This window comes from Haemorhous mexicanus, chromosome 17 (genome assembly GCF_027477595.1).
Source record: "Haemorhous mexicanus isolate bHaeMex1 chromosome 17, bHaeMex1.pri, whole genome shotgun sequence".
In the NCBI taxonomy this organism is placed as follows: domain Eukaryota; kingdom Metazoa; phylum Chordata; class Aves; order Passeriformes; family Fringillidae; genus Haemorhous; species Haemorhous mexicanus.
In genome coordinates, this window is record NC_082357.1 from 9,704,002 (window position 1) to 9,716,527 (window position 12,526).

The 12,526-nt window shown below is 38.6% G+C and overlaps 1 protein-coding gene across 2 annotated transcripts in view; it reads left to right on the top strand.

Moving 5' to 3' along the window:
• Positions 1-12,526, top strand: part of CYTH3 (cytohesin 3) — a 49,024-nt gene that overhangs the window by 29,435 nt on the left and 7,063 nt on the right. For both annotated transcript variants that reach the window (XM_059862031.1, XM_059862030.1), the window contains 5 exons: positions 855-973; positions 3,527-3,607; positions 5,655-5,767; positions 6,838-6,986; positions 7,754-7,865. In XM_059862031.1, the coding sequence (XP_059718014.1) occupies positions 855-973; positions 3,527-3,607; positions 5,655-5,767; positions 6,838-6,986; positions 7,754-7,865 (574 nt within the window). The remainder of the gene's footprint in view (positions 1-854; positions 974-3,526; positions 3,608-5,654; positions 5,768-6,837; positions 6,987-7,753; positions 7,866-12,526) is intronic.

Here is a 12,526-nt window from a genome sequence, read left to right on the forward strand (position 1 = left end):
ACATCCCTGCCATCCTTGCCATAATCTCTGTGTAACTCTTAGTCTCCTTTCTTTGCCACTTTCCAGAGAAGTCTCTGGGCTTCCCTGGCGTGTGCCAGTTGTAGGGCAGTAATTTATGGAGGAGTAGGAGTCCTGGGGCTTGATCAAGTACCCTCTGAGGGACAGGGTAAGACTCTCCACCTGCCTTTGGTAGCAGCTGACTGAGCAGCCCTTTGTGAGTAGTGTAGCTCCAGTCCTTTGTGAATAGTTTAGTTCCAGCACAACCAGAATTCACTGATAATCCCAATGTCAGCATCAACCCTTTTAAACCGGTTTCAGTATCTTCAGCTGTGACTTCCTGCTGCAAGTAGTGGCTTGATGTATTGGGTTGCAGTTTGTAGATTATACCAGATGCTTGATTTTGTGTCATGCTGGTAATTAAGTAGTTTCTATGTACCTCTTCATTATATGATTTTGCAGATTACGGCTCTGCAGACATTGATGCAATGTTGGGAACAGGCCAGCTCACACATTAGCTCCAAAGAGCAATGTGCAGTCATTATTCAATTAATATTTGATCTTTCAAATAAAATATTGAGGGTTTAGGGATTCAAACTGCCACCTAGTACTTCTAGCCTTAAAAATGTGTGTTCATTTTCATCTTAAAACCAGTACTAAATATTGCTTATCTAACTGAAAAACATTTGTTGACCATTTTATTAAAAGAAATAAAATTCTGTAGGTAATGTAACTCTTAATGTGCTGTGTGTATGTCTGTGTCAGTATATTAATACCAAATATTATGAGTGATATTTACTTAAATGCTTGTGCAAGAAGACATAACATTCCTTTTCCTTTGGAATTGCTCTTCCTAGGGAATACAGTTTCTGATAGAAAATGACCTCTTGCACAACACTGCAGAAGACATTGCACAGTTCCTTTATAAAGGAGAAGGATTAAATAAAACGGTAATTGGAGATTACCTCGGTGAAAGGTAAAGTAAAAATATTGGAACTTTGATCTTGAGCTTGCAAAGCACTTTCACAGGTTTTGGCTAGTTCCCTTCCCCTTCACAGGCTGCAGGAGAGAGCTGCTCCAGTTCTCAGAGATCCATAAAAGCTACAGTGGGGATGTAAAACTGCTGCAGTATTGTGTTAGGTTGTTATTTTTAAGTGGGTACATCATGGAATGATATGTAATGAACTATAATTTAGTATTTTGAGTAAACCAAAACGTTTGTCTGTAGTGCAGAATTCAGTACCATGAGCTTTTGGAATGTCTGAGAGTTGTGTTGCAACACTCCTGGTAACTCTTAGTACTGTGTCCAGAGGAGGAGTGATTTACAGTTAGTAATAATTGGACTGTAAAGAAATTACTTACTAAAACAGGTATTTCCTGGGACAGTAGTTCCAGCAGGTTTTGGTGTTGTCACTTCCCTGCACACACACGTCCCATTGCTAAGCAGGTGTCTCCAAGGGCAGCTGCACCCTGTCCTTATCAGTCCTGGTACAATCAACATGCACTGTGCATATTTATGCACGCTGTTGCAAAACACAGTCAGAATGCAAATGACTTCCATTGCTGTGTAACCCAGGAATTGATTTTTAAAAGGCAGCTGAGAGAGGCAGCAGTGCAGTGGGTTGGAGTGTGTGTGTGTACGTGCTGGCACACGTTCAGTGCCACCTAGGGAGCTCTCAGAGGTGACTCATTTAGGATGTGCTCCTGTGGTGCTGGGTTGTGGCAGGTCCCTTTTGAGACACTCTTCAGTCTGGTTCCAGCAGCAACAGCGTGGTTTTTGCTCAGCAATTTCCTCTTGGCTTTCATAGGTTCAGTCAAAGTTTTTACTGTAATATGAGAATTTTGAAAATAGATCTTTGTTATGAAGTCTCTATGCAGAATATGTAGACATGTCAACAGTTTTTATACAACAGAATTATGTCTGAGGACATTCTCTCCTGCTTTGCCATCCCCTCTCAGGGGCCCATCATAAATTACTTCTGTATTCTAGCTAAATATAGCTGAAGACAAGACCAGGTTAGTCAGCAGACTGAAATATTTGTATAGCATTCTGCCATAAAGAGATAGAATCTATATTAGTGACTTTCAAAGTCTTAAAGCACTCAGCAAGCTGAAAAAAATGAATGGTGAAATGGAATAAGGTAACACTTAAAAATATAGCAAAAATTATAATAAATAAGGGATTAATTGCATCCTAAAAAAAGACTTATGATTTCTTTCTATGTGGGTAAATCTTCAATTCTCTTTTTAAGTGGCTTCCTGGAGCATTTTATTATTTGTCTTGTGTCTTTGGAGGTGTACCCAGCACAAGTACTGCATGCCTATAAACAAAATTTATTATTAGTTTTAAGTAAAAACAAACCTCTCTGGAGTGCTCTCTTTTATTACATTCTCATGCCACCTCATTGAAAAGCAGTTGCCCAGTTGAATTGTGCATTGTTAATTTGATGAGAATTGCTTGGATTTGCTGAGAGAACTGGAGTGTTTTTCTGTAAACAATGTAGGAAGATGCTAATGAATGAACAGTTGGTTTTGAGGTGTTTACTCCTGAGTTGCAGGTTAGTCTGACTGTGCAGGTAGTCAGCAGAGCAGCAGGTAATTCCTGGTGGGTGCACACCTTTCTATTTTTGGGTGGAGGCTGATATGCAACATTCTGTCTTGGTGAGGTATTCAAAGCACACCCTGAGGATTATAAACCTTTATTCTTCTGGCACAGGAACTCAGTGATGGTGTGGGCCAAGTTCTGTCCATCCACATAGTTTTGTGTTCATTACATGTTTAATTGTTAGTTTTAAATTTAAACAGCCTTGTACCAAACAAGCATAATTTGGCTCATGATTTGCATATAAGAGATGGGTGAGAGGAAGCCCATTCAAAACTTCTGATTTTAGTTAACTTTGTTCTACCAGTTCTTGGGAATGGAGTAAGAGTACAGTACATGCTAAGCAGCTCTTTTCAGAAGCTGTTCTTTTTCTTGGATGCAGTCAATAGAAGCATTTCTGTTTCTTATCTTTGCATATAAATTAAGATACTGCTTCAATAATTTCTGTTCTTAGAGTGGAAAAAAGATAGTTTGTTAATTGTATGTTGTATGGCTAGAGAAATTAGTCTTACATTAACCATTGCTTTAAGAATTCATGGCAATTTCTGCAAAAGGCTTTTTACTGATTAAATTTCTCAGGTATCCTCCTATGTCAAGGAGGTACAGTAATAATAAATGTGAAGTACAGTACAGTAATAATAAATGTGAAGCAAAGAAGGCAAGACTATTTTTAGGTCATTTAAATAAGCAGTTCAAGAATAAGTTCAAATGTACTGGCTTTTGCTAACCTACCAGCAAAAATGGGTGAAGTACTAGTGTGAAATATGAAAATACCTTTCAAATAAATATGTAGATTATTTCTGATGGCTTTATTTGATCAGTGTGAGTGTTTATTTCCTTATTTATTTTCAGAGGCAAATCGAGATAACTAACAAGTCTTTAAAGGTCAGAATTGTAATTGTCTATTTCTATTTTTGTCTTTCACAGAGATGAATTTAATATTAAAGTTCTTCAGGCTTTTGTTGAACTCCATGAGTTCGCTGATCTCAATCTTGTACAAGCCTTAAGGTGAGTAAATTCTTTCTGTTTTTTGACTTGAGCTTCCTCTATCAAATTGCATGTTTATATGAGTCACTGTGTTGATTTATTTGTCAGAAAGCTGCTCTACAGCTCAGCACTGCTGTACAAATTACTGTGCAAGTGAGCAGAGACAGCTCTGTTTAACCCTTCTGATGGCTTGTGTGTGTGCTGCCCTTGAGGGTGAAAACTCCTGGTTATTTCAGGTTATTTTCAAATACAAACAACTAAAACAGCTCTTAATCCTCAGTTTGCCTGCCATATGTGGACATTTGAAGACCTGTTTTATATCTTAACACAGAGATAGGCTAAAAAAGAAAGAAACTCTTTATTTAAGTAATTTTCTTCCTCCTTTTACTCTGCCTCACCTTGTCCTTCTGGGCAGGGAGGGGGGGAAATCCACTGATCCATGCTCTCACTGATTATGTTCAATCACAGAGAGGTAAACTTTGAAACAAGTGATTTCCTTCTGTTTGCCTCAGTTTCCCACTTGTCATGTGAAAGAAAGTGTGATATCTTAGTTTGTTTTCTTCCCTTGCTACATGAACAATTCCCATGATTTATCTGGGATGCTTTCATACAGTGACCTTGTGTGATCCCTTCTCATCTTGGTGAAAATCCGTAACAGATTGATCAAATTAGGTTGACTTAGACAGTTCTGCCTGTTTTTTTGCCCCAAGTGACTCCCTCCTGACACCAGATAAATGGAAATGTCCATGTGATCTTTGTTTCTGGTGCAGTGCCTTGTGATGTGGAGTCAGAACAGCTTTGCTATGGTTGAGTGATGTGGTGATGATAACTTGAGCTGCCTGAGGCTTGGGCCAAAGAAACCTTTTCTGTGGCTGCTGAAGCTTGTATGGGAAGCTTCGTATTCCTGTCTCTTTTACCCAGTTTGATGTTAGGTTTGACTTTATTCTTCCTTAGCAGCTGCTACTATTAAATGTTTGTATTTTGGTAGCTTACAAAATTCGTGATCTGGGTTGGAACCTTGCACGAGGTGAGTAAAAGATAGTACATAGAGCTGACAAGCTAAAGATGGCCTGTGACCCTTGAATATGATGTCCTAAAATGAAAACCAGTGAAGACAGGAATAAATGGTTGTTATAGTGGCATCCAATGTACAGGGAATACTGAGAACTTGTTTTGCATGGCAGAGCATGTAACTTTGCTGGTTTAGATCCTGGTTTAATTCCGATAATTCTTTTGCTAAGAGATAAAAGAATAAATGATGAAATTCATTGGAATGTTTTAGTGCCACAATGTGCCAAAATAAATTTCTGAAGACTTCTGTCCTGTATGCATTCCAGTGTACCTCTATGTAGAAATAATAAGTTACAAAAGTAAACTCTGTATTTCAGTTTATGCTGCTAAGCAGCAGCAAGATCTGCTGCATATATCACAGAATTACTGAAATGATGACATAAGTTGTTCTTTTTAAGGCCTAGGTCTGATTCTTGTAGGGTGAGCTTACAGTAGACAGGCAGCACCTCTCTAAGCAGTGGGGTTTTCTTCTTGTTGTTACCTTTTTTAGAAGGTTTTATATGAATTTAAGTAAATATGTTAATTCTTTCTGTATTCCTTGTTTCTCTCTCTTTACACCAGAAATATTTTGTATGATGTGTCTTTTTACATTGTGAATAAAGTCTAGCTGACTGTTCATTGCTTTTTGTAGCCAGGAAACCCAGGGAGGATTGAACTCATTTTTTCCCCCCGTAGCATTCTCATGGCAAAAATGGGATGCATACAGAAAATTGTTTACTAGTCTGGAAAAAAGAGAGCCTCAGAATATGAACTGCCATATTATCTTGCCTGATAGCATGCAGTGTTGCTGGCTGAGTTACTGGGCTAGCCATCTGTGCATGTTGCTTTATAATAGCTCCTGACTTGTGTGTTGAGAGATTGAGAACATATTTCTAGGACATTCTATATAGACAATGCTGGGTTTTTTTTCCTTTTCTGTTTGTTTCGGATTATTTGTAATAAAAACCTGATCTATAAATACTGGAATGAGTCTAATAACTATTCTTCCCTTTTGTAGGCAGTTTCTGTGGAGCTTCAGACTCCCAGGAGAGGCTCAAAAAATTGACCGTATGATGGAAGCTTTTGCTTCACGCTATTGCCTTTGTAACCCAGGAGTCTTCCAGTCTACAGGTCAGTCACAGGAAACCACAGGAGTTCTTAAGTTCTTGCATGATCCAAATATAATTTTTATTTTTATATATGTGTGTGTGTGTGTTCTTCTGCATCTGAGGCAGAGAGATAGTGGCCAGTTGGAAGTTAGGGATAAAATAATGTGTGAAATGAGAAATACCTGAGGAATGAGAGTGTGACCCACTAATCCAGGAGGTGCAAGCTTTTGGTCAGAATGCATTTTCATTTATAAAACATCACAGAACTGCACAGAATGCTCTGGCATTGCTGTTCTGTTTAGCTGTATACACAAATAGATTGCTCTTGATCACTTAAGGAACAGATAGGATGGGAAAAGGTTGGTGTAAAGCGGGTCTGTAACAGCTAGAGAGGAAAATAGCTACTGAAAACAAACTGCTGAAGATGCAGGCACATTTTCCCTCTCTGTAGCAAGTTTTCATCCTGCTTTTTCTTACACAGAATCTTGTACTTGAATTCTGGGAGAATTTACTATAATCATAACCATGTCAAAAGGCATGATAAGATTTCCTTTGTCATCTTCTGATATTATCCAGCAGTGCTAGCTACCTCCTGTATGCCAAGGAACTGAGTCAATGTCATTTTCAGTCTTTTTAAATGCAGTCAGAATATTGCTTTGAAGAGACAATTCTTTTTCTTTGGAGAGAGCTTTGGAAGTACTTTGAGTAGGAGGAGGCTGATGGACCAGGTTTATTATAGCATCCCCCACTATGATTTAGGCAAAATCTGTGCAGAGAACATTTTGCCCAACACTTAAGCGTTTCAAGTGAAATGTGAATTTAGGGTGATAGCAATAAGCATAAGAGTTTAAATTTTTTTGGATTCCCATACAGTTTTTCTTATACTTGTTTTTTATTTGAATTGTAAATAAAATTTATTTGAATTTTTTTCTTCTTGGGTTTATTTAAAGATTTTATACTTTTATGTACAGTGTTCAGGATTTTTTGACTGCTTCTCTTTCTTTATCAGTCAGGATGAGCTGTATACTAATTTTACAGGTTTGTACACACAACACATGGGAAGATTAAACCATTTTTCCAATCTGATTTCAGATACATGTTACGTGCTTTCCTTTGCCATCATTATGTTGAACACCAGCCTGCACAACCACAATGTGCGAGATAAACCCACAGTGGAGAGGTTTATCTCCATGAATCGTGGAATTAATGAAGGTGGAGACCTTCCAGAGGAATTGCTAAGGGTAGGTTGGGCTGGGTAGGACAAAGCCTGGCTTTGTGTTTTTAATAGCAGACTTAAAAGTGCGTACAACAGTTCTCAGGCAGATTTGTCAAGGGAGGGCAAAAGAACATTTTCTAGCATGTGTAACCATTTGAGTAGCTGAAAGAAGCATTTTTTGTTATTCACAGCTACTTTGAGCTAGTTCTGCCTATATCCAACCTTTTGTTGAGAACAGGCTGTTTCAGAGAAAATGCTCTGTGTATCTCTCAGTAGTTTGCTTATGGCAAAATTCTTGTGGAATTGGCTGCTTATGAAAAAAAAGTAGCATTTCTACCAGAAAAAATAGTAAAAATGATTTTTTTCTTTATTGCCTCTCATTTTTCTCACGTCTTATGGAGCTCCCTCCTTGAGAAATCAGTAAAAGTAACTGTAAGACAGTGTTATGGGCTACACCATTTTATGAAAAGCCAGATTCATTTGGCAAAACTTGTGCTAAATAAAACTGATCTTGTAACCTTCAAAATACTAAATGCTGAAGTTACAATAAAAATGTCATTGCTAGGAGTGCTTAAGAAATTTGTACCGAAGAGAGGCTTGTGTAGATGAAGTAGTTTAAAATCAAACTTGATCAAAGTAGTAAACAAAGACAGACAGGGGGTGGTCCAGAATTTTATGGACAATATTTCCTGTGTTTTTATACTAATAGTCTGAGAAGCAGTAAGATATCCTGGTTGCATTTTCTGTTAAGACATTTATTAATGAGGTCTTTTTCCTCTTTTATTTTTCTAGAATTTATATGAAAGTATTAAGAATGAGCCATTTAAAATTCCAGAGGATGATGGAAATGATCTAACGCATACATTTTTTAATCCAGATAGAGAAGGTTGGCTGCTGAAATTAGGTTAGTCACAAGGGCAGTTCTGCTGCTGTATGTTTGTTCATTGTTAGCATGTTTGCTGCTCCGTGTCTTCCTGCTTTCTTGTGAAGGTAACAGGTTTCACTTTGTATTTAAAAATGTATCAACCAAAATAAGTAGCTCCTTTACGTCTGAGGGTTGTTACTTCTTATTTTGCATACCCAAATTAGCAATCAGGTTCAAACCTCGGAGTTTTATTTCTGAGATCTGAGAAATAAAAACTCGTCGACAAAAAGGAAACACCACATGGTATTTACCACATGCTGTGACTGATAAATAACAACTGAGTCTCCATAAGGTCATTTCAGAAAACTGTGTGATGTTTCAACACAGTTTTCTGTGTACAAAAAAAGGATTTCTCCTCAAATAGTTATTTTTGTATGTCTTTATTTTTCCATATTATTTGTGAGTTTCTCTTGGTTTGGTTTTGGCTATGATTTTTTAATGAGTGGTTTAAATGTGCCTTCTTGTTTTCCTTATGGCCTATGACCTATCACCTTTCTGTTCTGTGACTGGCTGTCTCTGCTTATTCTGCATTAGGAGGTACGTATCTGATTGCTCTCCAGTCCCCTCTTCTTCAGTTGCTCATTCTTTTATTTTCTTCCTACTTCCTCCTGGCTTTTTCTTTTTTTCTTTTGTTTTTTAAATCAGATTCGTTGTAGCATTTTCCTTTTTCACTCAGTGTCACTAACAGTGTCATCAGTGGTGCTCTGAGGGACTGGCATGTCAGTGTCTAACTCACATGCTGGTGTGTTCTGCAAAAGAAGAAAGCATTTACATGCAAAGCAGAAAAATAAGGATGACTTCAGCACACTTTTGTCATTCATGGAAGAACATAACAAGGGAAGAGTAATCTCTGCTGAGAGTAAACAACGTCTTACTCTGTCATGAAGCTTCAGAGTGTTTTTGTTACTTGTTAGTCAATGATAATAGATTATTGAAAGATTGATTACATTTGAACTACATATTTATAAAAGCTGTTCTTTTTCCTGCTTTCCTGTTTTCCTTTAAAAATATTTAGCTTATTTAAACATTTAGCTTATTTAACAGAGTTTTAAAGGAGCTTCAAATTTAGGGTTGCAGAAACCTCAGGTAGTTCAGTCTCCTGGCACTGTAAGATGCCTTTATTTTTACAGACTTGTAAAGTTGATGGGATTCACTTTTTTGCTTGGCCTTAGGGATTTTTTTTTCCCTGTATAAAGGAGACTGACACTTTATTTTAGGGGTTGTTTTCAAAACAATAAATTTTTAACTTTAAATTCCAGCACATACTTCCCTAGAGACAGTTGTTGGCCACTTTAATGTGTTGAAGTGGAAGGAACTTTGCACTTGGAGAATGGTGACTCAAGTGTGGAAATTGATGTGTGCTGGGCTGCACATGGGGAGGATGGTGAAAGCAGAGCCTGGATAGAGCCATAGGCCACAGTGCTGATTGCACCTGGAACTTGGTGGTCATGCTTGTGCTGGAAGGAAATGGAAGCATTTGGAATTCATTCACATGCTCCCCAATGTCAAATTCTGACCTCTGTGCTACAGATGCTGTGGAGCTCCTTTCTAACTACAAAGAAGCAAAGCTCTTGCTTTTTGACCTGTATTGGCTCAGCTAGCACAGTGTCAAACATGACCTTGCAGCTTTTCTCCATTTGGTAGCATGAGATGATGGTTAACAGAAAAGCCTTTCAAGCTGCTGTAGGTGGAATGTGCTTCTTGGAGACGAGGTCGAGTGCAAGGCTAGGCTGTGCCTGGTGCTGCTGCCAGAGCTCCCTCATGAACTTACACATAATGGGAGTGCAGGCGAGTGTGAGTGTGCGTAGAGGAGTGACAACATCTTCTGTGGAAGAAACTGCCCTTAAAAGAGCTCTAATAAAAAATAGAGGAACAAAGAAATTGAGGAAGCGATGACTGAAAGTAAGTGAGAGCTGCCAGGAACTTCTGCACAGTCTGTCTGTGGTGCAAAGTCAATAAACCACAGGTCGGGACTGAAAACTCTGTCTGAGTCTTCAGTGTGTAGGATGCAGATGAGGCAGAGTGCACAGAAAACCCAGTAGTAAAAGGGTGTGTGAAGCAGAAGGGTGTTACACGTAACACTCCCACGGGATGAGGGTTATTTGAATAAAGAAATGAAACGTGTCCAGAAGCCTCTGGTGAATCAGCCTGGGAATGCCTGAAGCTGGGCTTCTGTCAATGACTGCATTTTTTCCACAGACCCAGACTGGTACAGACTAATACACTGCTAGTTTAGATGCAGTGACCAGAAATAAACCTGACAGTATTTCTTTTTTTTCTTTTTTTTTTTAATTTTACTTCTTTCCTCTCCTTCAAGTTTCCTATTTGCTAGGAGTCTTAATCTGTATGTTGAGAGTGCTGTCTCAGTCCACAATATGCATTTTTACAGTCCTTTCTTTTGGGAAGCACTTCTTGTGAAATGGGTGTGGTTTCCTTCAGTTCTAGAAGCTTCTGATACTAAAAACTTGCGTATTGTTGAAATGCTAAGGAGACAAACTCCTGTATGAGGGTTTAAGTGCTCAGTTGTGATAAAACATAGAAGTTGAAAGAGAAAGTCTTTATATAAAAACTATAAACATGACTAAGACTACTTGCAGACTCTGAGTATATCAAGACAGTACATTGTATCTGGTGTTTCTCATAGTCAGCTCTTCCCATTTATTTAGTTGTGCCCCTTTTTTTAGTATTCCATCCCTTACTGTATTGATTTTTCTCTGGGCAGAAGATAGATATTGCAAAACTTTAATACATGGTAAAATTCATCTGTCCAAGAGACTTTTCTGGGTTTTAGAAGGCTGGGAGGTTACAGAAGGCTTTTGGAGAGTTTGCTGCTCTGAATTGTTCAGAGGTGACTGCATTAAGTCCGGGTGCCAAACCTGGCAGCCAGACAGCAATTCTGGTTTTATCTATCTAGACTTAGCCAGTGCCTTTAAATAGACATCTTTATCTTGGTAGGCCAAAATTATCATTCAGTTCTGCATCGTTTGAAGCATAGTGTAATGAAAATGAATGCAGCAAGTTAAAAACTGAAAGCTGCTGAGTGCTGGTGAGTCCTCCTTGGAGCAGCTTGACACACTGTGAGCCTTCAGATTTTTCTGCATAATGGGTGGTGTAAATACCATGAAATTTTCTGCCATCCACTCTAAAGTATTTTGAAATTATTGCCTGTGTTCTCTTTGCTAGTGCCAGTGCCCAAGTTAGAACTGTTTTGCCAGGAAGGAGTTTCCTTGCCTTAAACAGCTTCTCTTGGCCAATTGCTTCGTTTGTGTAATATTTTCTTCTAGTTAGAGGGAAACTTTGACATTATTCCCCCAAACTGGAGAGGAAATGATTTCAGCCAGACACATGAGTGTGTTAATTTTTTCTGCCAGTCAGGCGGTTACAGAGTGCTTGGAGAAGGTCCAGAAGCTTCACATCCGGGCCTGTCCCGCCAGCGGTGCTTGTTCCAGCACATCTGTCCTTGGGAGGATGTTGTTTCTCCTCCCTAATCTGGGCTGAGAGAACAGGGCTGGTTCATCAGGAAACCAGGGCCTTCCTGTACCTGCTTGGCTCTTGTGGGGACTGAGGCTCTTCCAGGTTGAGGCAATCAGTGCTGTGGTCAAGGGAAAATGCTTTTTAAAAGAAACCCAAACTTTGAGCCAACCAGCTGTGTAGTTGCTGAGTCTGTTCTGTCTGGTGCTATCTAAATGAACTCAGGAGAAAAAAATACATTTTTGGTGTGTGCATCTCTCAGCTCTAAAACTTATTTATATAAATGACTTGAAGATTTGAGTAGAACTTTTGACTTTAGATCCATGCTGCCTTTAGCCTTAAGGCCTTTTTTACTTTGGAGAATAATGTTTCCCAAGTCATTGCCAGTTATTTTTCCCTTTATTATAGATGGTTTCTTTTACCTTGTTTGTACTTTGCCCAGAGTTTAAAAAAAAAATCCTATGTTGAGTTACAAAGGTGAAGAGGATTTCTGTTCCTGTCTCTGTACATTTTGCCTTGTAGCCTTTTCTTGTAGTTTACTTACATTTCCACCTACTGTGGAAGGTACTGTGCTTCTATATTTCATTATTTGAGATGTCTGTGCTTTTTTCTAATCAGCATGATCTTTCAGAAGTATGTCACTTATCTCTCCATTTCTGTAAATGTTTATGGATTCATACTCTGGTGTTCTTGATCCTCTCCTACTAACTTGATTCCTTCCAGTCTTAATCTTTAAAAGGCTGGGAGCTGCAATAAGAGATGAAGTATGGCACTAAACCCTCTGTTGTTTTGTGAGCCTACAGCAATCTCAGCCAAGGACAAGAATGTTCTGCTATCACGTGTTTTTACCTATTAATCTCATGTGCAGTTTACAGGCCACAGTGCCTTATCAGCCACCTGCTTGAGCTGCAGCCCATTGGAAAGGCACATTAAACACGTGTGATGTGGTGACCCTGCAAATTTGATTAGTACAGATTACATTTTGATTTTTATTAGAGTTTCTGTGCTGTTGACAGCTGAAACTCAGTATTGGGATGGGGAGACAGACTTATAAGTGAGAGTAGTTCCTTGTCCCACCAAAAAATCCTGCCTGCTTTCTTTTTTTTTTTTTTTTCCCCACTTTTTTTTTTTTTTTTCCCTCTTTGGAAGAGTAACTGATAGCTTGGTGG